At 37.7% G+C, this 26,928-nt stretch overlaps 2 protein-coding genes across 11 annotated transcripts; one reads left to right on the forward strand and one right to left on the reverse strand.

Annotated features, from left to right (window-relative positions):
• Positions 1-1,556: 1,556 nt before the first annotated feature.
• On the reverse strand, positions 1,557-9,960 carry LOC118028607 (RAF-like serine/threonine-protein kinase PRAF). 3 transcript variants are annotated; one of them, XM_035032265.2, is made up of 9 exons: positions 9,805-9,960; positions 5,269-8,646; positions 5,089-5,169; positions 4,056-4,208; positions 3,160-3,323; positions 2,918-3,065; positions 2,640-2,762; positions 2,326-2,413; positions 1,557-2,024 (listed from the first exon to the last, which is right to left on the reverse strand). In XM_035032265.2, the coding sequence occupies exons 2-9, from the start codon at positions 8,530-8,532 to the stop codon at positions 1,846-1,848; spliced, it is 4,200 nt and encodes a 1,399-aa protein (XP_034888156.1). In that variant the 5' UTR covers positions 8,533-8,646; positions 9,805-9,960; the 3' UTR covers positions 1,557-1,845. The 3 variants fall into 3 exon arrangements, with proteins under 3 accessions (XP_034888156.1, XP_034888157.1, XP_034888158.1); XM_035032266.2 differs by lacking the exon at positions 9,805-9,960 and adding an exon at positions 9,649-9,797; XM_035032267.2 differs by lacking the exon at positions 5,089-5,169.
• A 1,288-nt stretch (positions 9,961-11,248) lies between these two features.
• LOC118028605 (protein CHROMATIN REMODELING 4) lies at positions 11,249-25,807 on the forward strand. Of its 8 annotated transcripts, none has more exons than XM_035032261.2 (13): positions 11,249-11,665; positions 11,852-11,938; positions 12,333-12,544; positions 13,126-13,455; positions 14,724-14,825; positions 14,951-15,721; positions 16,288-16,395; positions 16,516-19,290; positions 20,026-20,180; positions 21,455-21,569; positions 22,469-22,551; positions 22,847-23,504; positions 23,604-25,807. In XM_035032261.2, exons 4-13 carry the CDS (start codon positions 13,246-13,248, stop codon positions 25,614-25,616), a joined length of 6,990 nt encoding a protein of 2,329 aa, XP_034888152.1. In that variant the 5' UTR covers positions 11,249-11,665; positions 11,852-11,938; positions 12,333-12,544; positions 13,126-13,245; the 3' UTR covers positions 25,617-25,807. The 8 variants fall into 8 exon arrangements, with proteins under 8 accessions (XP_034888152.1, XP_034888151.1, XP_034888149.1 ...); XM_035032260.2 differs by lacking the exon at positions 12,333-12,544 and adding an exon at positions 12,960-13,040; XM_035032258.2 differs by lacking the exon at positions 12,333-12,544.
• Positions 25,808-26,928: the final 1,121 nt, after the last annotated feature.

Here is a 26,928-nt window from a genome sequence, read left to right on the forward strand (position 1 = left end):
TCATAATTTGATTTTAGCTAAATACTAAAAAAAATAGTGCTTTTAATATACACTACCTAGAAAATGCTTTTCATTTCGACAATATTATTTTTTCTTTTGGTTTTACTTGGATCTTTTTCTTGTTGATTTTAATTTTATCTTTTAATATTTAGTTTGTTGAGTATTAGACTTCATAGTTTATTTTTATTTGTTTTTAATCGTGTTATTTTGATCTCATGATCCGAAGTGCAATTTTAAAAAGGTAATAAAGGTATTGGTCTCTATATTTTTTTAATTGATTTTTTTTTTCAACTTCATCTTATAACATTAGTTAATTGAGAATTAAGCTTTAAAAATTCTTTTTGTTTACTTTATGTTGGGTTATCATGCTTTTATAATTAGGGTTGTGAATTTGACAAGCTAACCATGATCGATCCAATATTTTTGTTTTATTTAAAAAAAAAACAGATATTGCCTTGATTTTTTTTAAAAATCAAACTATCTTTTTTTATCAATTGTTTGGGTTGTATTTGAATTCATTAAGTCAACAAAATCATATCAAGCTAATATTTAAATAATTTAATTTTTTTTGTTAGAAAAAATATTGGCAAAACATGATTTTTTTTAGTATTAAAAAAATTGATCTGGATTGCAATAATCTAATTTTAATTAAAAAAAAATTAGTGTAATCATTGTGGATTGTGAGAAGATTTTCATGGTGCAGTGGTGATTTTGACCTTGTATAATATATTTTTTAAAAAATTATAAAGAAAAAAAAATTAAAAAAGAAAATACTAACTAATAAAGATAAGAACAAAAAAAATAATATGAATAGAGGAGTGATAAATATTCAAAGTGTAAAAAATAAAAAATAATATATTTTTTTAAAAAAATGTAAAGAAAAAAATGAAAAAAATAAAAAAATAAAGATAAGAAAAAAATTATGATAAATAAGCCGAGTGTAAAATGATAAAAATATAAGTGTATGGAGAAAAAACAAAGATTTTTTTTTTTTTAAATTAAAAATTTGTCACCGTTTCTAGAATTTATAATTATACCATTTCTACAATAAAACACCATTTCCCAATAAGGAATTAGGCAAGTTTTACAGTATGGTTATGCAAGATGATTACCCTAATTTTTGGTAGGTTACTCCATGATGTGTGAAAATGTATGACTAAGGAATGAGGCCTGGACAAAGCATGTCCTGATACCATCTTAAAGGTCCATCCCCTGACGAGGTACACAGGCATCTAGTGCCAAGTGGCAATCATGCACCGAGCTGGGAGTTATACACAGTATGGTTTTCGAGGCTCGAACATGGAAGGGAGCGACGCTAGTTAAGCTAAATGAACTTCCCTGAGGAATGTTTCATTTACCATTTTTCCGATGATCGGGCAAATGGTGTTTTCTGGATATATTGAGCGTAGAGTCTGGGACCATACATTGCATGTATGGATGGAGAGGGGTTCCTTTTTAGTTTTTTTTGCCTCAAATCAGGCCCGGGAACTCAAGTTAGGTTCATCAATCCCCATGAGTTGTTAATGCAGGCCATACCAGCAAGCAACAGGAAAAAAGAGGAAAAAAATCAACAGCGATCCATAAGAATGCTCCACCTCCCGTACAAACCAAATGAAGAGCGTATTGACACTATTGTAGAGTTCTGATATGAAGTTCGTATATGCTATAGACAAAAATAATAGCTTTACATAAAGTTCACTTTCTTCCAGTTTCTGCACAACACAAAAATCATACACTGGGAGCCCCTTCTCCCTCCTCTTGTAGATATACACAACCTTTACGAAATAAACTCTTTGCGAAATAAACCCTTGTAGATATACACAGCAAAGGAATTGGCAAGCATCGCTACTTGGGCATCTGTTTAGTTTGACATGCGTCTGACATGACGCGTAAGCGCCTGGCGATCTCTGTGAATGATGGACGGGCCATGGGATCAGGTGCCCAACACTGCTCCATTAGCAATCTCCATTCCGGGTCACAAAAGCTTGGCACAGGCGGTCTCAAGGTGTTATTAACTATGCCTCCTGCAGGGGAGAGGGACACAGAGAAACAACGAAGATGAGACTTGTTAACTACGAAGCAACTCCAGTATCAATAAAAAGTTGTGACATTTATTTATTAGCAAACACCAATTTATAGAATGTTTGAGGTTATAACACTGAAATCAATACGCCTAAACTCTTGAGAAAATCTAAAATAACAGCAAAAATTAGGTAACGAACATAGAAGGCCCAGGCATCAGCGCCAGTGGAATATATCAGCACGCTATCTGCTATGGTGCTTCAAAAGTGTATCACTTACGTAACTGAAACGTTTCATGCATACCTATGATTGCACCATAATGCATATTGGCATAAGGCTCTTCACCAGTGAGAATCTCCCATAAGACAATGGCGAATGAGAACACATCAACCTGCCAATAAGCAAAGAGGTTATGAGCATTAATTGCACAATCACTGTTGTTATTTGACCAAAAGAAACAATATGCCAAAAGTCAATTTACCAACTTTCATGTAAGTCTATAAGCATCTAGATAACTTGCATTGTTAGAAGGAAAAAAAAAAAAAATCAAGGCAGACAAAATCTGATGGAGATGTAAACATGCATTTTTCACAACATACAAGAAATTCGTTACTTGCCTTTTCAGAAACCTTACTGCTGCTACCATTCAGGAGTTCTGGAGCCATCCATGGAAGAGTTCCCCTTACACCACCAGTAACCAAGGTATTCCTTTTGATCTTTGACAAACCAAAATCACCTACCTGCAAACACAGAAGCATTTATGTTATGTCTTAAACATTAGTTTTGCTTGACCAACTAGCAGCTAAGTAAATAAGAATTCAGAAATCGGACTGGCAGTGAGTAACATTTATCATATATATGGAATCCACCCACACAGCAACAGTACCACGGTTACCTTGCAAATAGGTCGTAAAGGATCCTTCAGGTTGACAAGCAAGTTGTCACATTTCAAATCAAAATGCACAATGTTCTTTGAATGCAAATATTCCATTCCAAAAGCTGCATCCATCGCAATAATCAGACGCTTACGATGATCAAGATGCCTATACATTTATGAAGATTAAGTTAAACAAGAATAATGTTAACAGAGTGAATTATGTAGTGCAAGTACAATGACCTTCAACACAGAAATCTTACCTGTCCTTGCTAAGTAAAACATGTCTAAGAGAGCCATTCACCATGAACTCTGTCACAGTGGCTAGTGTTCCTCCTGGTCCATCCTGCACCACTCCATAAAATGCAACAACATTGGGGTGGTGAAGCTTTGAAAGAATTTCGGCTTCACGCCAGAACTCCGTGGTCTGAAAAATAAAAATACTGGTTACAGATGCAGAATGAAGAAAAACAAATACATATCCTCCAACAGGTAGTGCCAAAATTTTTTTTGGTTACTTTCAAATAACTAAAGGTTACTGAAACCCTAGAACAGCACCTAGACAATCCAGAAGTTAAGGCATTCAAAGTATCTGAAATGTACCACATTCCAACCTTCTAGCCCAAATTTGACCTGGGATGCAAAATAAGGTTTAACAACTGCCTTAAATTTTTCTTATTTACAAGTCAACTATTTACATGTTTCATTGTTCGTTTAAAAAGATGACTAGAATAATAGTAAGCTCAACAATGTTTTAAATCTCCTAATCCTAAAGGGAATGTAACAATGGAAGGATCCATATGTAATGTAAACAGACTTTATTCAGAGATGCTCTGATGACCTTTTCTCATAATGAGAACATATACAAGCCTATTCTGGTATGAAAAGATCTTATAACCATGGAATAGACTCAGTTATTAGAGTATAAATTATAAGTTCAAGATCATTTTGGGCGGAACAAATTTACTAATTCTTCAATTCCAGTTTGTAAAAGGGATCTTGACCTAAGAAATAGTTCTAGAAGCTTAAAAAGGGTACCTTAAGAAATTTCCAGGCTAATTGATATTCCTGGTATACTAGATGCTATCACCCGTACATGTCAATTATTTTCAAGCTAAATTGTTCATTAAAAGAATCACTAGAATGAGCATAAGCTCACCAATCTTTCTTGTTCTGATGTGCGGCCGGTGAAGCAGCTCTTTTTTATTCGCTTAATGGCAACATCCGTACCCCTCCATTTTCCATGATAAACAGTACCAAATGTGCCAGACCCCAATTCTCTCAGCTCTTCCAGGTCCTCATTTTTTATGATCTGTGACGAGAGAGAAAATTTACACAGATAAAAGAAATCCTCAATGACATTGACTGAACATATCCAACACTAATGAAAGTAGCGAGTCTTAGAAAATGTCCCATATAATGCATGACTAATAGCACGTTACTATATGTCCCAATATGTACTTCAGGTGCCAAAAAGTGAAACAAATAGCAAGAAATGAAATCCACCAGGTCATTCAACAAGAATGCCTTGACATGCCAAGCCATTCCCCATGAGCATGTGACATCATATTGTTTCATACATCTTGTTTCCACATTTTAAACAGAGTTGGACTTCCTGAAATGAGTTTTACATGCACAGCACTGTGGAACAAAACAGTGATGTTTGACTAAAGAATGTTGTGTTTCCCTAACACCAGCATTCTCTAGCCAAACATTACCAGTGTTAACGTTGTCAACATCATGTTACTTATATCCACTGCAGTGAACGAAGCAGTGTCAAGGAAACACAACCTGTTTTACTTCACATTTGCCACTGCAAAAACCACCCCTCCAGTGGGTTGAATTATTGGCCATGGATCTTGCCCTCCTGGAGGGGAATAGATGGTCTGAAACAGTCCATTTCTCACTGACTATAATACTCCTTTTCTCCTTTTCATTTCTTATGGATTCTGCAAAAGACATCAGAGAAGATTCTAGATACAAGGTGTGCATTTTTCAGTTCTTCAATGCTTTATCAATACTATCCTGTTCTATTAGAACAGTAACTTGTCTAAACTAATGATATTTTCACACACAAGAATTTCCAAACAACAATCTTATACAATGCAATTTGAGTCTGCAACAAACAAAATTTTCAGCTTCCGTCACACACAGCCATAGTTAAACAACAACATCACACTGAAAGAAATCACCTGCAAGGTGCTAATATCAAACTCTCCTAGAGAAAGATTGACAAGATGTGCGCCAATGTTTTGAATGTCCAACTTGCCACCCTGATGGTAATAAGAAAATCAGGTGTAGTGAAACAATAGCGAGAGGGTTAAGACACAGGGATTATCAAGCAGATGAAATAGAAAAACCCATCAATGTACCTCATACTCTGATTCAGGTATTCTAGCATTCACCCCATCCAACCACGCACTCTCAGTGCCTTTCAGCTCAAAATGACCATAATCTGTGTGGGAATCCATGGTGTTCAGTCCAACAACACCAGATGTCTCTTGCCGAACATCTTCCTCAATGTGAGGCAAGCCAACTCCATCAGACTTTAAGGGTGGATAACTATAATCTATGGGAGCCCCTCCTTCAACATTTGTAAGCGAGGATGAATAACTCAGATGGTCTTGGTCTATTAGGGAAAAAACTTTCCTGGCAGACTGATCTTGAGCCAAATTCTGAAAGTAAGACCGGCGTTTTGGGTCATGATTCTCCATGTTCAAGCTCAAGCCCACTCCATCAACATGCACTGGACTGACCCCAGTCTCATGGGTTTTCGCTTTTGAGAAAATCTCAGACAGGAAATCAGGAGGAAACCGGTCATTTATATCGATTCGTATGTCTTTGGACTCAGGAGTGCCAACACCAAAGCTGGGCTCCCCTTGAGAAACAGCTCTAACTGGGCTCTCTGTCCATGCCAGAGGCTGCACACTCACCTTGGTGTTGTTCCCATTGTTATTATCAGCACCAATATCAGTTCTTTCAAACTCTTGAGGCCCCAAACCAGTCTCATGGATTTTTGCTTTTGAGAAAATATCAGACAGGAAATCAGGAGGAAACCGGTCATTTATATCAATTCGTATGTCTTTGGACTCAGGAGTGCCAACACCAAAGCTGGGCTCCCCTTGAGAAACAGCTCTAACTGGGCTCTCTGTCCATGCCAGAGGCTGCACACTCACCTTGGTGTTGTTCCCATTGTTATTATCAGCACCAATATCAGTTCTTTCAAACTCTTGAGGCCCCAAAGCAGGATCTTCTGGGTGCTTACTAGAAGTTCTCTGACTTGCTATGGAATGTGTCAACCCAACTGCTTTGTTATCATTGATAGAGCGATCAGTGTAGTTACCTTTAACCTGGGAACCTTCATAATCATCCACTGGATTAAAAACAACACGTCTCAATTCAGATTTCTGCACGTTTGACCCTAGACCTTGAGCAATATTGGGATTTACTTTACTGATGTTATCAGCAAATTCTTTATACTTTTCAAACTGTGCGAGTCCATCTTCAACAGTCTGGGGATTTGCATAACGCGATCTTGCAGATGTGCGGGGCTGGTCAGTCTGGGAAGCCACATTTCCTTCATGCAACTTATCAATCGATTCTATAACTGGTTGAGAACCAGAACGTGCTTGAGTTATTAGAATCTGAGGATCAAAAGAATCATCAGATTTTGACAAGCGATTTAATTCTGCCTGCTCCCTGGGAATTCGCTCAGAATGGAAAACCCGATGAGAAACCACAGATGGTTCAGGATAGCTAAAATCTGTTGGATCAGCCTCAGAACCCCCATATCCTGGGGCAAATGGATCACCAGATGAATGGAAATGGTCATCCCTGTTATTTTTTATCCCTTCAGTCACAGCTTCAGTGGACATCAAACTGAGTACAGCTTCTTGGGGCCCTTTATTACTTTTCATGAGCTGCAGTGGTGATCCTACTTCTTGCATTGAATTGGCAACCGATACTTCTTCTCTAGAAGTGTAATTTGGAGCAGAACTATCATGTGGATGCAAGGAAACAGTATCACTTTCCACTGCCCGAATTTTAAAAGTTTCATTAAGCTTCTGGAATGAATCATCCCGCTTCATTTTCAATTCCTTTTTAGCTGCCTCCTTATCCATAGTTTTAACTTTCTCAGGTTCATTTATTTTCTTTCCTGAGCTATCTCTTTTGAGTTTTGTATCCTTTAGAGACACTTCTGCATTTTGCACATGAATGCCACTATACGGTTTCTCTTCTGCCAAAACCCCCTGTTGTGTTGGAGGATACACATGGAAAGGCACTCCCACTAAATTTTCCCCAACTGTTGAATGGTCAGGAAGATGAGAACCAAAACCAAATTGAACTGGGACCGGCAATGGATTGATGCCCTTTCCATCCACATGGGAGAAGCTCTCAATAGGTTGCATGGATGACGCTGGGCGCTGGCTATTATCTCCACGGTGCATTTTCTGGCCATGGTAAGGTTGTGAATTAGATTCTTGGGCACTAGATGAAATCATCGGCACTGGTTGAGAGGATTGAATTGTTGATGGCAGCATATTAACAGCTGAAGACGGGACATTACTGCCAGTAAATTCAGCTGCAACTCGACCGCTTTCCCTCTCAACATTAAGACAGAGCAACTCATCCAAATTGTTCCCAGATGCACTTGCCAGATTCATTGAATTCTTCCTTGAACCCAAGTCCATACCATTTACAGCAACTACATATTGAATCTCAGAATTCTCACCCTCTCCACTTCCTAGGCCAAACTGGGAGTCCTCTAGATCATTGCAAGAAAAAAGGAACATCCTAGGCTTCTTTGACCCCCCATCTTCTGATACATTGCATTCTTCCATCATGTTCTGAAGATCCTCGTCACAGGATACAGAAACCAACGCATCCAGATCTTCACCAGGAAGCTGATATTTTATAGTGTGAGATTGATTGTAAATTGCCACTGTTTTCTGCATAAGCTCCTGCCAAGAAATATTTTTGCTTATTCGGATAATGCGTGTTTCACCCCCAACATATCTCAGCTTTCCATCACTGGGACGAGGCAAAATTGTACCACCAAAGCTGCAGAGAAACTTCAACTTTGTTGATGAACTATCAGAAGCTCCTGAAGATGGATAACCATGAATTCCTCGACTGCTGTCATTTCTCGGTGAGGTTCGCGGTACTGATGGGACAGGGTCATAATAACTTTGATCTTCATTAACAGAAGACCCCTTCCTGTCAGACTCCTGGTTCCGAGCTTTTTCAACCGAGCTAATCATAGAGATGTCAGCCCCACTTTCAGAACCCATATGGGATATTCCCAACACACCCTCCAGTCCCACATAGCTAGTTGAACTATTAGGATCAATGTGAGCATTTGGAAAGAACTGTTGCCTGGGGTTCACCCTCTCCCGCATAAATTCAAGAGCGAATTCCTCACCAGTCTGAATGGAGTAATTTAGCACAGGCCTAGCTCCCATTGACATGTTGTAGTCAGGAGGTCGCATGTTAGTATTTATATTAGCTGATGGATCATGGAAAAATCTTTGGTTTACAGACCCCTTCCCTTCATTTCTAGCTTCCATGTTATTGGATTGAATTTGTTCATAGTTTTTCTGTTGATCTACCACGCTTTTTCCCAGATTCCTGTCCATTTAAATCAACAGCACCAGCAAGGCAGGATGCCAATAATGCCATATCAGTACAGAAACACTCATATGGCCAACCACAAGCTTTGCTTGGAAAATGACATCTCAGCAGGAGAAAACCTGAAATGGGAAATAAGATCTTGGCAATGAGAATTACATGGGTAATTCGAAAGCAAACACCTAGTATGAACAATCTTTAGGAAACGAAGATATTTGGTGCAACAAGACAGAAAACTTAGAGCATTTCAAATAGAAACAAACACATGATCAAGGGATTATTTGCTTTCAAAGGTGAGTAAATTTTACAGGAAACCCCCCCGGTGATGGTAGAGTTGCACAAAGTAACATGAAATAGATAGATCCACCCACTTAAAGAAAGAAATAAGGGGATTAATTTTCCCAGAAAGAATACAAATATGCATGCCTTACGACAGAGATGGATCTGGCTAAAAAAATTGTGTTGAGCTTATAGGTCATAAGATTATCAGGTGCTTCATTTCCATGTCTTTGGCAAAGAAGACCTGATACTGAAAACTTTAGATGTGGTTACTTTTCCTTGTCTTTCTTGGTTTGCCAAACAAATAGAAAACTATCAGTTACATTCAAGAATCATCGTAGCTACCACTGAGACACTACAACTCAATGCCCCATGAATCAATTAAGTGATGAAAACAGATTCAGTGATGCTAATGAGAAATTGCCTTAAAAAAAAAAATATAACTGCAGACAGTAACTGTGTTGGTACAGTCTTTTAAAGACACAACTCAATATATATCAATCATACTAAGAAAAAAAGGAAATCCCAGATGGACAAGTATATAAAATTTTTAACCAGAAAAAAAAAAAAGTCGAAAGACAAAAACCATAATTAGAGAACTAAATTATTTAAATCTACTTGGAAAAACTTGATCACAACATAAGGACTGAAAAATTATAATCGGGTGACTTTGGAAATTAACAAAGACAAAACAACATCAAACCCTAACAACGACTTACAAATTGAAATCAAGCTCAAAGAAGTAAACTTTAAACTCTTAAAAAACCTAAATCAATACCAAATATAACCCACATAAAAATCCCACTCAAAAACCCAAAACTCACACTGATTACACCTCAACTTACCCAAAAAGAATTAATAGTAATACGTGAACACAATTATTATAACCTAATCACGATCACAGCTTGAACAAATAAGAAAGATCAAAACTTTTAAACTAAAAGATAAACTTTTAGCCAAAAAAGAGAGTCGATGAGAAGTGAAGAAATAAGAGGGGGTACCAGAAAATAGAAGTAAAGTCAGTAAGTCTGCTTAGGAAGCAGCCAGACTCTGTTTTTCTTTCTTTCTCTCTTGATTTTTGTGCGTATAAATATAGAATGTTCTTGTTTTTTTCCTTTCTATTATTATTATTATTATAGGTTTTATTCTATCATTTGTGTGGGTAAATGAAGTAGATCTGTCAATTTTTATTTGGCCTTTTTTTAATAATATATATTTCAGGGGGCAACGGTGTCATGGTGATTTTTATCTTAAAAAAGCGGTATTTACGGAGAGATAAATGAAAAACACACGCGTGTCAATTACGTTTTAGTTTCTTATTCCGTTCGGTGTTTTAAAAAAAAATTAAAATAATTTTTTATATATATTTGAAAAATCCTATTAATATATATATATAAATTTTTTTAACAAATATTATTTTAAAATAATTTCAAATAAAATACATTTTAAAAAACTGAGTAAATGCCTTGCACAAAGCAATCATCTGTCATCCATCATGTTATGTTATGCTTAGTTGTGTAGGGTCCCACTTAAAAGCTTGTTGGTGATAAGAGATTTTTTGTTTTTAATGATGTTAGTATTTCAGGATTATTTTTATTTTTGTTTTTATTATAGCAGTAGCTGTATTCCAATTTTCAGATAATGGGAAACGATCTCTCCTCCCGGAATGTCCCAGAAGATCCAGTGAACTGTTGTTCTTCGCAACAAATAAAGATTTCAACATGACTGGGCTCTACCATAGTATTAATATTTAATAACTAGTGTGGGCCAGTTGTTTATCAAAAAAAGATTTCACTAATGAAGGCGGTGTTTATTTTTAAAAATTTATGATTTTTTTTTTCTTGAGATTTTGAGTTGTTTTGATATAATAATATAAAAAATAGTTTTTTTAAAATAAAAAAGTTATTTTAATCCACACACAAGATTACTAAAATCCAGTTCCATTAAAAGAAAATAACTAACATGTCCACGTTACGCATACAGACGTGGTGAATCATCCAATGTAGTCATGTCATGTTCCATTAGAAGAGATCACGTGCACTCCACTGTTGCAGTAAAATCACATCACATTCATTGTGTGAGTGTGTATATATATATATATGTATGTATTGATAGGTAACGGTAGAAATCAGCATATATTGTAAGCAGAAACGAACACCATAAAGAGAGAGAGAAAATATACAAGTGCCTAATGATGAATATTCTAAATTGTGTTCGAGCTAAATGGTCTGAATACCAACAGCATCAAAGAAAAATTCAGATTCAAAAATAAAAAGTAAAAGAAATCCAAGAAACTATTCGTATACATGGGATGTTAGTACAAAATGGTAGAAAATTATATCTTTTATATATATATATATATATATATATATATATATTTGGGGAATGAAAATAGGTATATACATATACAATCGATAAACACTAACATCACGGGGATAAAAAAAAATGAGCTTGTATATTATGCTGACATTTTATGAAAGTTTGGGTAGAATTAGTGGCGGCGACAGCAGCAGCGGTTAGTGCATCCGAATCGGTGTGCAAAAAATAACGATGAATATTTGAGCCTCACCTTCTCCCTCCCTCTCTGCATTTTCTTTCTATAAAATGCAACGCAACCAGAGAGAGAGAGAGAGAGGACGAGGAGTAGGGGACTCATTGGAGTTACATTTAGAAAGACACGCAAGATCAAATGAGGAGAAAAAGGAAAGGAAGGAAAATTTTTGGGAACATGAACCCAGCTTGAGACACGTGGCAATATATAAGTGGGTAGGTGCAATTTGACGGGCTTTTGCTAGCTATCACTGTCTCTCTCATGCGCTGAAATGTCAGAGTGTAACCCCGTCCTATGACCCCGGCGAAACCGTATCCTTCTATCTTTCTCTCTCTAAATGTATTGATTGTATATATAAAGAGAGAGGTGGTGGGGGCTTTATATTATTTTAATGTTGTTTCGCTATTTGTGTCTTAGCTTCTCTCTCTCTCTCTCTCTCTCTCTCTCTCGCATCGCATACCTTTCTCTCCTTAACTTCCAAGCCCTAATCCCTCCAGCTTTCTATAGTGTGTATCTTGCTTAACCCGTCTATTTCTGAGGACATTAGACAGCAAAGATTGGTTTTTGATCCACAACAAAGATTGGTGAGCTTGTTTTCTTATCTGGGTACTTCTTATTTCTTTGTTTGAAGTTGGTTGTTGGGTTAATTCTACGAGTGGTTTCGATATTATGTAGTTTGAGCTAATTTCCTAGCTGTTTTGATGTTTTTATTGCTTGATTTTGGAGTTCGTGTTTGTTTTATTGATTGCTGCCGAATTGTTTGGTGATATGGAGTTATTTGGTACATGGGTTTTGAAAAGAATGTGGTTTCATCGAATAGTTGATGGAATGGGGTTTTTTTGGTTTTGAGTGAATGCATGTGCTTGGTCAAGTTCCTTATGTTTGGATTCTTCAATTTTGGCACTCTTTTTGTGGTTTCGTTTGACATTTCATGGTTTTGATTGCTTAAGTCTGAACAGCTAATTGATTTCACTACAGAGATTGTGGTGGCTTGCTTCAGCTGTGCTGTTCTAGTGCAGTGGTTGGCTTTCGGTCTCTGTGAAACTTGTATGTATTTGTTGGAGCCAATTCCAATTTGGTATTGCGAATTGTAGCAAATGTCTGTCAATCTCCTGCTACGAGGTCAACAAATAGGTAGTTGGTGATTAATCAAGTCAATGGTTTTGGTTGGTTGTGCTTTGAGTCCGGAGGTGGGTTGTTGTCATTGTAATACTTGCATTGGGATCATTTCTGCAATTTGAGTCTTTTACTTTACCGAAACTAATCTGATGGGTTAAACTTTAGTGTGAAATGCTAATTTTGGATTTTCATCTACGGGACTTGATTTCGCTAGTATAGCGAGAGGATGCACCCCCTTGCAATTATTACTTAGTGTAGGACTTAACTTTTTGATGATCTGGTATCTTATCCTTTCCTAAATTGCAGAATGTTACCTTTCACTGAGAGGAAATAATAACACGAGTTCTTTGATGTGATAGACATAGCTAATTGCAGTGATTAGCCAATTTGAAGTCAAAACCTTGTGAAGTGCTTGTTGCTTTGTGCTGCTTTTGTTTGAGATATCATGCAATTTTAACTTTTTTTTTTCCTGTTGGATTTGACAAGGTCTGATTATCTATACTGAACACTGATTATGTCTTGTACTTCTCTATGTGGATGCTGTCAAAGCCAGTAGGCAGTATTAAAGTTAGTCACCATTTGGTTCATTCTAATTTGTTGTTATCCAATGTTGCTATTTTCTTATTGGAGTTCCTTTATAAATGTTCAACAGGATGCTGAGGATTTGTAGTGGCTTAAATTGCTCTTTTGGATCTTTGATGCTACTTCCTATCTGATGCATGGCATGCGTTGTGGGGATGCTTCTGGCAAATGCAAAACAAAGGATTAAAAGATGAAGGATAACAGCTCAACAAGTAGCAAAATGATAAGCAGAAACTGGGTCTTGAAGCGAAAACGAAAAAAGATTCTATATGGACGAGTTGTTTCTACTAGTAAAGAAGATAACCTGGAGTCTCCAAGGAATACTTCTGCTGCTAAACGCAGGCCAAAGAGTGAACTAAGTTCTGATCTATCTACATCCAAGAAGAAAGGAAATGATGGGGTGAGTTATCCTTTTGTTCCATGTAGCATTCTGTTGGATTGATGTTTCTTCAGCTCAAAAGTATAGCATAAAATTCTTGATAGATGGTTTATGAACACATTTTTGCTCTGATTTTAATTGAACGGGCAGTTTACTTATCATCGGTTTTGAATAATAAAACCTTTTCTGATAATTTATGGAGCACATTTTAATTATATTATCTTTGTCTCATGTTTTGGGTTTCATCTTCTATGCTCAGTTGCATGGCTGTTTATGATCATCATCTGGATCCAATTTGTCTTACAAAAACATCCATGTGGCTTGACAGTCCTATGTGTTTGGAACCAATTTTTTTATGAATGGGACTTTCTTCCATATAAAGCCTGGTGGAGCTTCAATTGGACATTTTAATTCATCAGTTCTTCCTTTTCTTTGAGAATTGAAAATATCATTTCATCATGGCTTTAAATTAAATATTTATTACTGAAACGGGACTTTGGTAACATAAAATAGCACAGGAAGTAAAAGAAATTCTGTACATCCCTATCAGGTCTAAAATTTGGCTGTAGAGCGTGTTCTGTAAAAAGCAATGATCCTCATGAAATGCTCTGTTGAGATCATGACAGGAAGACCCCCCTGATGTGAAAATATTTACTTGATACATCACCAATGCTTTCCTTTAAATTTTAGTTCTAGGTTTTACCAGAAGAAGTTTCAGGTTAAATCACCCCCATCTCATTGATTCCAATCAAATTAAGGAAACTGTTAGTAAGTGTTTTGAAGAACCTTTTCTAGCTTAGTCTTTTTTGCAATTGAACATAATTGATGTCTTTGAGCAGAACAATAATCGAAGGATCTTCTTCTCATTTTTCTGGAGCCTTTCCTGGAATTATAAATTTTAACTACATGGGGCGTTCCAAACCTAAATATGACACAAGCTTTCTGGTTGTTTTAGTGAGTAATTTGTCTATGGATGGTGGCACAAGAACAATGTGAGAAGTCTTTTGATCTCTTTATGTGGCAGAGGCGTGTAGCTGGTGTTCACAATCCCTCTCTCCCCCTCTTCTATATTTTGGATGATACCATTAGGATTCTAGATCGCAAGTTAAAATCACATGCCGATAAAGTTCATTTGATATGCTATTCCCTCTGTTCATAACTTATTTCCGTGGTTAATTTTGTTGTTTCAGCAAGCTACTCATCTTTATAACTATTTGGAGTTGAGTGTCTTGGGTATGTGCTTGCATTTACTGACTCCTTGTTACCTTTTAATAAACTTTGCCTTCCAGTATTACTATGAATGTGTAATATGTGATCTTGGTGGCAACTTGTTGTGCTGTGATAGCTGTCCCCGGGTGTATCATCTACAGTGCCTTGATCCACCTCTAAAGGTATTTTCAGTTGTATTGAAGCTGCATGCCGATGATTTTCTTTCTGTTTTTCCTTCCTTCCATATTTGATGATATCAATGACTGTTCCCTCATATTTTTATTTCTTTTTTATTCATGTTCTGAAGCGCATCCCAATGGGAAAATGGCAATGCCCAAAGTGCTCTCAAAAAAGTGACCCGCTGAAGTCCATTAACCCACTGGGTTCCATTTCAAAACGTGCAAGAACAAAAATTGTCACTACAAATTCTAGGACTGGAGTAAAGTCGTCAGTCGCTGACAAAGTATCTGCTCTTTTTGGAAGCTCCATTGTCTCCAAGCGAAGGTCCTCCTGCAAAGGTAAATCTGTTCTAACAGTAGGATCCAAATCCGTGGAAAAAGACCCAGACTCCTTGTTATATGTATCTTCTAGCTCCAAGCCAAGCGATCCATCTGCTCTTGGTTCTGTAGATGGCACTTCATTGCATGTGAACATTGATGAAAAGAAACCTCCTGCATCTCCAAAGGAGTCATCAGCAGGGAAGAAATCAATTTCCCTTGCTGACGAACTTTTGTCTCATTCTAAACTTACTGAATCCGAGCCAAATAATGAATGTTCTGGTGAGAAGCTTGTCTTGTCTTGCGATAATGGATCTCCAAGAAAGAAAATTGTTCTTGCAATTGGTGCAACCTCTGAGAACAGGAAAAGAAAGCTTGAAGGCTGTAGTGTGGTCAGTTTTAAGAAGCACAGGACCAACAAGGGAAAACGCACTTCCAAAAAACATAGATCTAAAACCAATACTGCAAGTTCTGGGACTCATAAATCGAACCAGAAACAGAAAGCTGTTAATCATGAGGTTTCTGTATTTTTGTCAGCAGAAGATGTTGAACTCAAGAACTTAGATTTGCAGAAAGATGAGGTAATTTTTTTTTACTATTATTTTTCATTTTCCCTTTATAGTTATGTGGATATTTCATCAAGCATAAAATACAAGATAGTAACAATAACGGTTGGTAAGTATGACTATGTGCCTGTACCTTGGGTCATTATGTGCTTACCACATGTCACTGGTTATTGCTACATTAAATTCTCACTCTTTATTAGTTGTTAGCACTGTAACAATATACCACTTCATCTGTCTGGTTTTGCATTATTGATGTTACATGCAAGCTGGCGCAGTAGTTTGTTGTTGGCGGTGTTCCTACTGGCACCATCTACCGTGGGCAGATTATTTCTCTCCACCACCGTGTGCTCATAGAACCCCCATCTATCTTGGATTTAGGCTTCACAGTAGCAAAATCAATAAATGATGCAATCAGCCCAAACATATATCCCTTACTCAAGATCAGTACTTTACAATCATTGTCATCTTCTTCATGTCAGTACTGTTCCTCTTGTCATTCTCAGCATCATTGTCATTTATTGCTGCTGCATGCCTATGTTTGGTGTTATGGTTATTATGAGTAAATTTATTTATTTCATCAGAAGAATCCCGTGGAAGTTGCACAAACATTAGAAGAGTCATATAAAGCAGAGGTTCATGCGGAAGAAACCGAGAAATGTGAAGATATTATCATGACCGAACTTCAGCAGGTGAATCAGCTATATCCAGAAAATTTGTAGGCTTTCTTCTATTAATCTCTTAGATATAGACGAATGCTTTCTACTTGAAATACTTGAATTCATACAATATGATTTATATCCACATTACAGGTTGATCGGGTATTGGGCTGTCGGATTCAAGGTGATAATACAAGCTCGTCATGTGTTACATTTCAGATTACCAAAAATGACCAGCTTTCTGATGAATTGCTTATCCCAGAGTTTGAAAATGGACACCTAGAGGTAAAAGCTGTTTGTGATGTGGATTCAGATGTGGGGATTGCTGAAAATCATGTCGAGGGTCATCCTGACATTATTGAAAGTTCTGAGAAGGATGTAAGTGTGAAGAATGACATCAGAGTGGACACAATACGTGTATACAGAAGATCTGCAAGCAAAGACTGTAAAGGAGGGAACAGCAAGGATTTACTAGGGAAGGATGGAAAGGATTCAGGTTCTGTAGGCATAAGTGGTACGGATCAAGATGAATCTGCAATAACGACAGAAGTAACAGCGAAAAGACATGAAAATCCGGTGATTGAAGAAACCACTGATTTTTGTTTGAAAGGCTCTAGGGTTCAAATTTCTGAAGTTTGTGAAACGCATATCTCTCCTAAAATCAAAGACAGAAAAGAAGATGTGGAAATCAAAACTTGTGGTGGTGAAAATAAAGTACTGAAGCCTACCATGGAAGAACCAATATGTGCGAACAAAGGGACAACAGCTTATGAATTCCTAGTTAAGTGGGTGGGGAGGTCTCATATACATAACAGTTGGATTTCAGAATCCCAGCTAAAAGTTCTTGCAAAGAGAAAACTAGAGAATTATAAGGCTAAGTATGGAAATGCTGTGATAAATATCTGTGAGGAGAAGTGGAAGCAGCCCCAGCGGGTAATTGCTCTCCGTGGTTCTGAGGGCAGCAGGGAAGCTTTTGTAAAATGGACTGGTCTTCCTTATGACGAATGCACTTGGGAAAGTGTGGACGGTCCTATTCTCAAAAAATCAGTTCATCTGATCAATCAGTTTGATCAACTTGAACGCCGGGCGTTGGAAAAAGATTCTGCAAGGGATGATCTACGGAAAGGGAGGTGTGATGGTCTGCAAAATGAAATTGCTACTCTGGTGGAGCAACCAGAGGAGCTAAAAGGAGGCTCCTTGTTCCCTCACCAGCTCGAGGCATTGAATTGGTTGCGAAAGTGTTGGCATAAATCCAAAAATGTGATACTTGCTGATGAGATGGGGCTGGGAAAAACAGTATCTGCTTGTGCTTTTATTTCATCTTTGTATTTTGAGCTCAAAGTTTCTCTTCCCTGCTTGGTCTTGGTTCCACTTTCGACAATGCCTAACTGGCTCTCTGAGTTTGCACTGTGGGCTCCCAACTTAAATGTTGTGGAGTACCATGGGTGTGCAAAAGCAAGGGCCATGATTCGCCAGTATGAATGGCATGCTAGTAATCCCAATGAGATGAATAAGAAAACCACTTCCTACAAATTTAATGTTCTTTTAACTACTTATGAAATGGTTCTTGCGGATTCCACTTATTTGCGTGGAGTTCCTTGGGAAGTTCTTATAGTTGATGAGGGCCATAGACTTAAGAATTCAGGGAGCAAGCTGTTCAGTTTGCTCAATACGTTCTCTTTCCAACACCGTGTTCTTTTGACTGGTACCCCTCTTCAGAATAACATTGGTGAGATGTATAATTTGCTCAATTTCTTACAGCCAGCTTCATTCCCCTCTTTATCTTCCTTTGAGGAGAAATTTAATGATCTCACAACTACTGAAAAAGTGGAAGAACTGAAGAAACTTGTTGCACCACATATGTTAAGAAGGCTTAAAAAGGATGCTATGCAAAATATCCCCCCCAAGACAGAACGAATAGTTCCTGTTGAGTTGTCTTCTATCCAAGCTGAATATTACCGAGCAATGCTAACGAAGAATTATCAAATGTTACGGAACATTGGGAAAGGAGTTGCACAACAATCGATGCTAAACATTGTGATGCAGCTGAGAAAAATTTGCAATCATCCATATCTAATACCAGGTACTGAGCCTGATTCTGGGTCATTAGAATTTCTTCATGAAATGCGAATAAAAGCTTCGGCCAAGCTGACTCTGCTGCATTCCATGCTCAAGATCTTATACAAGGAAGGGCATAGAGTTCTAATTTTTTCACAAATGACCAAGCTTCTTGATATCCTTGAGGATTATTTGAACATAGAGTTCGGCCCTAAAACATATGAGAGAGTGGATGGTTCTGTATCAGTCTCTGATCGCCAGACAGCAATTGCAAGATTTAACCAAGATAAAAGTCGATTTGTTTTCCTGTTGTCGACGCGCTCATGTGGCCTTGGAATCAATTTAGCATCTGCTGACACTGTCATTATTTATGATTCCGATTTCAACCCGCATTCTGATATCCAAGCTATGAATCGAGCACATCGAATTGGGCAATCCAATAGACTTCTGGTGTACAGGCTTGTTGTTCGTGCCAGTGTTGAAGAGCGCATCTTGCAACTTGCTAGAAAGAAACTAGTGCTTGATCAGCTCTTTGTGAACAAGTCTGGGTCTCAGAAGGAAGTGGAAGATATTCTACGATGGGGAACTGAAGAACTTTTTAGTGATTCTTCAAGCATGAATGGGAAAGATAACAGTGAGAATAATATCAACAAAGATAAAGATGATGCAATAGCAGATCTGGAGCAAAAGCAGAGGAAGAGGGGTGGTGGCCTTGGGGACGTGTATCAGGATAAATGTACAGATTGTGGCAACAAGATTGTGTGGGATGAAAATGCAATATCAAAGTTACTTGACCGCTCAAACCTCCAGTTTGCAACAACTGATGCTGCTGAAGGAGATTTTGAGAATGATATGCTTGGCTCAGTGAAGGTGAGTGTGTGATTTGGTTGTTACTTTGATCTGTTCATTTGTTCCTACGTCAAAAGTACTCACATTTTGCTCTTACAGGTGACATGCTTATTTTTTACTATTTTACTGGAATACAACTTTTGCTTCATCAGAATCTTTGGTTGAAATATCATTTCTTGGTGCCTTGGTGCATCTACCAAAACCTCAGTTTGTTTATTTAAATTGGAATTTGTCGAGTTAGATGCTCTGGGCTATATTCTGATGCTACATACGGTTGTAAATTTACTGAGTAAAAGTTAGGCTTTCCCTTGTAGAAATTAACAACCATATTTCCCAGGCCTTACTGTTTTCTGTTGCAACTGTTTGTTGCATCTTGCCCCATGTGTGATGAAAACATGGGACCAAGTTATTTGGAGGAGAGTGGCCCCTAGGAGTCTGTATATTTCTTTTCTTAGTTTGGCTCGGTTTTGTTTAAACTTTCCCTGTTCTTTTTTTCAGCCTCTGAAAAATTTATTCTTTAAAATAGCTATTTGATGAGACTTTCTTTTGGTTTCAAAATGTTTCTGAATATATTCTTTGGATTGTCTTATTATTGCCTTTTTGATTGCTGTGTGGATTTTCCTGGTTCATTTATTTATCTTAATCTTTTCCAGAATGTTGCATCTTTAATGATTAATTCTAAAGAGGAATACCACAAACAAAATTATGTTTACTGCTGGTTTTGATTAATAATCTCTCTGCTTTTTTTCTAAGCAGTCCTTGGAATGGAATGATGAAACACCAGAAGAGCAAGGGGGAGCTGAATCGCCAGTTGTGGTTGATGATACCTGTGGACAAAATCCTGAAAGGAAAGAGGAGAATGTGATAAATGTCACTGAAGAAAATGAATGGGACAGGCTTTTGCGTGTAAGGTAAGGAGATTTACCTGTGGTTGTACTTTGTCTGAATTTTATTCTATAAAACATGGAAAAGTGAACAGGCTGTGTTGGCAACGTATTGTTTCACCATGATTGAACTATATACTCATGATTTTTTTATTGACTCTGGAATATTTTAAACATGCAATTCCCTTCATGTTATTGTTGTCTTGTCACTCATTCTTAAAAAAAAAAAAAAATCTGCATCTTATGACTCAACTAGTTATCCATCCGTGCCATGCTATGAACCATTTTCTGGAACCAGTCAGTCTGTTGCTTGATTTATTTGATCGAAAGACTTGTTAAAACATTCAAATTGAGGTGCATTGAATATTAATAATACAGTCTATTAACAATTCATTTGGTCAATTGGTCAAAGGGAGGGTTCAGTCCAGTAGAGTATATTTATAGGTAGACATCCCAGCTGTTCATGTGCGATGATGTTATCCTGAACTGCTAGTGGCCTTGTTATTATATAGCAACTTCAATTAAGAATTGCAGCGATTTCACAATTTTTTGTTTCTAGTGATTTTGCGACACCTGAAGTAGTTTTGTGTTCTAGGAATTACTGTTTGTACAGTGAATTGATGTGACCATGTTTTACCTTGGATACTGCTTTCTGTTGTAGAAGTCCACGTATAAATTATGGACACCTACACCCATCCAGTTTGAAGTCCTTTACATGCAAAAGTGTCCAGTAGATCCTTAAAGTCTTGTAATTTGGCCATTTATCTCTCTCTTTGTCATAGTTATTTTGTTATTTTGGTTATTTTTTTAGAAGAGTAAAGTCAAGTTACCCTGACAGTCAAGGTTCCACGGGATTATAATAGAATTGAATTTTAGTGATGGTTTTTTTTTTCCTCACGTGCTTTAACATCTACAAAGAGTTATGATTAAAATTATATGAAAATTTGTTTTAGTCTCAGTGTCTAGTAATCTTTTTCTTTAATTCCTTTTTTATTATCATTCTCACTTCATAGTTTCCTCTTTCTTTACTAGGGAAATAATACATTATAACTTTCCAACTCTTATTTTGTTCTGCTGGGACACTCTGTTTTTTTTTCCCCTCACATTGAAAAGCAATGATTGAAATAATTACTCTCCAACATGTTAATATTTGTTTCTTATTCCCCCTTTTTCCTAATAACCACATGCATAATTCAAATGATTCATGAGATAAAATTACCATTACTCAGTTATTCTGTTTAGTGAAATGTATTTCACGGGAATGCTTATTTAAGTTTCCTGTTTGTTTTACTGGGTTTTAGATGGGAGAAGTATCAAACTGAGGAGGAAGCTGCTCTTGGTCGAGGGAAACGCTTGAGGAAAGCTGTCTCTTACAGGGAAGCTTATGCTTCGCACCCAAACGAAACATTAAGTGAGGTACTTCTATTTGCTTCCAAGTGTAATGAATACAAAGCTGGTCTATCATGTTGCCAATGAAGGTTGGACCAGAATGGTCTCTTAGTTCACGTGTGATTTTTTTATTGGACCATAGGCTGATTTAGCTTTCCCCTTCATTTCCTTTTTCTATAGTGTTTATGCATGCCTACATTATTATATCTCTTCCAAAACTTTGGATTAGTATTCCAAACAAACTGAACCGCTTCCTTTTCCCATTCCCTCATCCTCTCTATCAACATTTGATGGAAAAACATTCATTATTATCCCAAAAAATTGGAAATGGTCTGAAACTATGGAGATTGGTAGAATGGAGTAGCTTCTTATGTCTATGGTTTTCGCTGAAGATTGCAGTGCTGACCTCATTCATTGAGAGATGAACCTTGGTTACCATTTTGATCTTTGATATTGTTTATTGCAAGCCAATGAACATGCTCAGTTCAGTTTTATTTCCTTCTCTCCAGTTTACTTTTGGTGTTCACTCCTTTCAACTGTCTTTCCCTTTTGCTTCTTTCTCATATTTCTAGTGCGTCCAGCTTGAAGCTGCATGGAGTAAGATTTATTTACATAAAAAATTTTGTTTTTATTAAAAACCTAGGCTCTTAAATATTTATTTTTTTCAACCGGAGTACACTTTTGATTTGCTACTTGTCTTTTCAATGATTCAGCAGATCTCTCAAAAATGTAACCTTTCATGTTTTCCACCAAGCACAATTCATAGTTATTCTCTTCTTTCCTTTCCTTTCCTTTTCTTCTTTTGATTATAGTTAGTCATAGTATCATTTGTTGTCATAGTTATTCTCTTCTTTTCTTTCCTTTCTTTTCTTCTTTTGATTATAGTTAGTCATAGTTTCAACTATCAAGTTCAACTTTAAATGCAGAGTGGTGGTGAAGAGGACCGGGAACCAGAAGTGGAGCCTGAGCGGGAATATACACCAGCTGGAAGAGTTCTAAAGGCAAAATAGTAAGTTAAATTTCTTCACCCAAGAAACCCATTGCTCTCGACTCATCATCATCAACAACAACACTCTAGCTGCTGTAATGTAAAGTATAGGTATGGGGTCAAATTGGACCTCGAGTTAAGATTATTCTGATATCTTACCAATCAAAAAAATAAAAAATAAATTAGAATCCTAGGACTTCATATTCTTGAAACATGTGGAAAATGTCACGCTACCTGGACACAGTTAACTATGAGGAAAATAAGATTTAGAAAAATAGTTGACATCATCTGTTTCAATTTACTTTTCTTTGAGCAGTGCTAAGCTTCGAGCTAGACAAAAAGAACGCCTTGCTCAGCGGAATTCAATTGAAGTATTTCATCCTAATGAGGGGCCTCCTCTACCTGAGCTGGTTCCTCATTGTCATCCTGCCAACAACACGGATGGGAATCAGGCAGTGGAGTTTGCTCAACAAGGCAGGGAGAAAAAGCCTTTTGTGATTGACTTAGAGGATTATGAGTTCACTCAGCCAGATGCAACAAGGAGTAATGCAGATGCAACCATAAAGTTGAGCCACCTATCTAATCATAAGTTGAGAGGTCATCTGGATCTTTCTATTAACTCTCTTGGACACCCCTCTGACACAAAACTTCCAGCTTACCAAAATCGGGGCACAGGCAATGCAAACTTGCTTCTTTCCAACAACCTGTTACCAGTTCTAGGACTCTGTGCTCCCAACGCCAACCAATTGGATTTGTTGCACAAAAACTCTTCAAGATCCAAGGGTCGACAAAGCAAGCCTGTGACTGGGCCAGAATTTCCATTTAGTCTACCTCCTTGCTCTGGAACATCAATTGAGACAGATGTAAAACATCAGGAGACTACATCAGATAAGCCAAAATTGCTAGATGCATCAGCTGAAGTTTTGCAACGTCTTAAAAATAACTTATCAGATGGTTGGCACCTGTTTAGTCCGGTATTCTTTGTCTGTCTCTCACACGCTTTGTTGACTTTGTTAATCTCTAAATAAAACTGACCTATTTACTTATGTACACATATTTTATAATTATTGCAGTGTCCACCACCTATATCACATGGGAAAGATTCTGATCGTTTGGAAGGTTCCAGTTCCAGTTTTGCTGGTTTTCAGGAAAAGATGTCACTGCCAAACTTGCCTTTTGATGAGAAATTGCTGCCCAGATTCCCACTTCCTTCCAAGAGCATACCTAGTACACACCATGACTTACTACCCAGCTTGTCCCTGGGGAGAAGACTTGAAGCTGTAAATGACTCTATGAGAGACCTTCCAGCAATGCCATTGTTGCCCAATTTGAAATTTCACCCTCAAGATGCAATAAGATATAATCAGCTGGAGAAGGAGGTTCCTCCCACACTGGGTTTGGGTCAGATGCCATCCTCTTTTCCATCATTTCCTGAAAACCACAGAAAGGTACTTGAGAACATAATAATGAGGACTGGCTCTGGATCAAGTAGCTTGTATAGTAAGAAATCAAAAGTAGATGTCTGGTCTGAGGATGAGCTTGATTTCCTTTGGGTTGGTGTACGGAGATATGGAAGGGGTAATTGGGATGCCATGCTTAGAGACCCCAGGTTAAAATTCTCGAAGTACAAAACTTCAGAAGATTTAGCAGTTAGGTGGGAGGAGGAGCAACTCAAGTTTTTGGACGGGTCTGCTTTCCCATTGCTAAAGACACTGAAGGCAACAAAGTCCTCCAAATCATCCTTGTTTCCCAGCATTCCTGAGGGAATGATGACACGGGCTTTGCATGGAAGCAGACCATCAAAGTTTCAATCGCATCTGACAGACATGAAATTGGGTTTTGGTGATCTGTCTTCTAGCCTGCCACATTTTGAGCCATTGGATCAACTTAGTTTGCGGAATGAGCATTTTAGCCCAATTCCAACTTGGAATCCAGATGAACTGCAGTCGAATTTTGTTGGAGATTCTTCAGCGGGACCTTCTTTGCATGTTTCCTCTGAAAAGCCATTTCTGCTCAGTTCTTTTGGAGCAACCAACTTGGCTTCTCTTGGTTTGAATTCCTCAACCAGCTTTGATTTACAGCGAAGAGAGGAAGAATATGAAACCATGAAGTACGGAAAATTGCCTAGTCTTCTGGATAAATCAGTACACATATCGCGGGATTCCCAGAATAATGTGGGAATTGGTGAATTAAGCAATTCAGGTTTGTTCTTGGACCCAAGTAAAGTCCTGAATCCAATAAATTCAAAGGGTAAAGAGGTAGTTGGAAGCAGTTCCTCTAACAAGTTGCCTCATTGGCTTCGGGAAGCTGTTACTGCCCCTGTTAAACCGCCTGAACCTGAGCTGCCACCCACTGTATCAGCAATAGCACAATCAGTTCGTGTACTATATGGAGAAAATCAGCCAACTATTCCTCCATTTGTTATTCCCGGTCCACCTCCCTCCCAACCAAAGGATCCAAGATGGATTTTGAGGAAGAAAAAGAAGCGGAGGTCACATATGTTCAGGCAGTTCCCCCTAGATACTGGGGGAAGTACCCAGGATTTTAGATACGGCATCCATGGCAGTAATGTTGCTTCCACCTCTATCCCTCCACTGTTAGTTCCTGAAACTTCAGGCCGCCCATGGAATGAGTCTGACCTCAACCTGCCTCTTCCTAGTTTAAGCAAGATGAATTCATTGACTTCATCTGCTTATTTAAACGTACAGAAGAAAACAACCATGGGATTATCCCCCTCTCCTGAAGTTCTTCAATTGGTGGCATCCTGTGTTGCTCCAGGCCCACATTTAACCTCTGGTTCTGGTACAACAAGTTCAAGCATCCATGAAAGTAAAGTGCACATGCGAAAATCTCCTGACCAAGTTGGAATGTGTGATTCACAAGTTGCTTCGGAAGAACGCAAGGATACAGAGCGGTTGCCACCTCAGGTGCAGAGCATGCTTCCAGAGAAGAGACCAGACCAGCCTGATAGTGGTGATTCAAGCAAGACCGAGTCAGATTTTTCTCCAATAAAAAAGCCTGATGTAGAGGACATATCTTCTGAGGGAACTGTATCAGATCATCCTTTGAGTGATCATGAACCGTAGTTAAGGGTATGGGATTGAAATATGGAACATCATTATTCTTTGATGCAGGCTCTCCAGTTAAGTGCTCAAATTTTTGTAGGCATGACTCGATGAGTGATGAACTAGCATATATAGGATCATTTAGGACATCTTGTTTTAAGTTATTGCAAGAGAATGAAATATATAGTTTCCCCTGCTGGTATTGCTGCTTCTGTCAAACTTGCTTCCAAATCTAGGTTTTTTTTTCTTCTCACCCCGTTGAAAAGAATCGAGTGGATTGCATTGCGACAACGTTAAAGTAAATCATATCTCTCTGTTCTTGGGCCCATCTATCGATCATTTAAAATTTAAACATGGTGTCTCCGTCGAACCTGTAATTCTAATCTAGTTGAATTCTTGAAATGGCTTTAAGCAGTAACACTTCTTGTCCTGTTGAAGATTGCGTGTGAGCGTTGAAACACCATTTCTTTGCAAGACTGGGGACGCATCATTTCATTTCCCCCTACTAGAGACCAGAAAGCAACAAATTATCCTTGTTTTACTAGAACAGAAACCTTGATGACAAATTCAATGATGGTCAAATGCAACGGATCATAAGTCTTCTTCATGCCTGTATACCTTATTTTATTTTTTTTTTTGGAAAAAAAGGTTTAGAAGGACGTAGTCTTGTGTTTTTAATTATGTAAAATCATGATTATGCCTACCATTAATCACGCATTTGTCTCCCCAGATAACCTACTTCATACACCTAACAATAATTCTGCTTTGGAGATGGTAGCTCACCATGCACATGAGTACACAGCCCCCCTAAAAAAAAAATATGGTCCTTGACATTCCCGATGCCCTTTGAATCTCTACGTCTAGCTGATAAGGAAGCTAACTTTCAGGCTTTTCACCATGGACCTATGGCTGTGATCGCATATACCTGTTGCATCATCATGTATCTTAGCATCTTGTGCGGTGATTTTGGGTACAACTACCCAACTAGAAGATTAAGAAAGCGACCTTTTTTTATCATTACAGAACTAGTTTTGGATTGATTAATTATAAAGCACCTACTCCTCAATTTCACCATAGTTTTCCTCTTCTCCTGTATCCGTCACTTCACATGAAAGCTCAGCTGCTGAAGAAATATATATAAAAAAAGCACCGCTCTATCAAATTAGTATTGTGGGTAAATACTGCATAAAAGTACAGTAAAGCCCATACCCATTTCAGGCTAGCTAGCTTCTCTCTTCCGTGGATAATAACTAACTCTCTTTACCTAGAAGAATGAAACTTAAGATGCGATCAGATCAGATCCTCCATTGAATGTACACACGATGCTCCATCA

Source organism: Populus alba, chromosome 3 (genome assembly GCF_005239225.2).
Source record: "Populus alba chromosome 3, ASM523922v2, whole genome shotgun sequence".
Lineage (NCBI taxonomy): Eukaryota > Viridiplantae > Streptophyta > Magnoliopsida > Malpighiales > Salicaceae > Populus > Populus alba.

What these genes read in the sequence shown, in the direction of transcription:
- LOC118028607 (XM_035032265.2), bottom strand. Translation starts at nt 8,532, where the DNA reads ATGGACAGGAATCTGGGAAAAAGCGTGGTAGATCAACAGAAAAACTAT. An exon ending in TTGATATTAGCACCTTGCAG is followed by an intron (nt 4,209 to 5,088) that starts GTGATTTCTTTC and finishes CTCTCGTCACAG; the next exon opens with ATCATAAAAAATGAGGACCT. An exon ending in CATCAGAACAAGAAAGATTG is followed by an intron (nt 3,324 to 4,055) that starts GTGAGCTTATGC and finishes TTTATTTTTCAG; the next exon opens with ACCACGGAGTTCTGGCGTGA.
- LOC118028605 (XM_035032261.2), top strand. Translation starts at nt 13,246, where the DNA reads ATGAAGGATAACAGCTCAACAAGTAGCAAAATGATAAGCAGAAACTGG. An exon ending in GCCTTGATCCACCTCTAAAG is followed by an intron (nt 14,826 to 14,950) that starts GTATTTTCAGTT and finishes CATGTTCTGAAG; the next exon opens with CGCATCCCAATGGGAAAATG. An exon ending in GTTGGCACCTGTTTAGTCCG is followed by an intron (nt 23,505 to 23,603) that starts GTATTCTTTGTC and finishes TAATTATTGCAG; the next exon opens with TGTCCACCACCTATATCACA.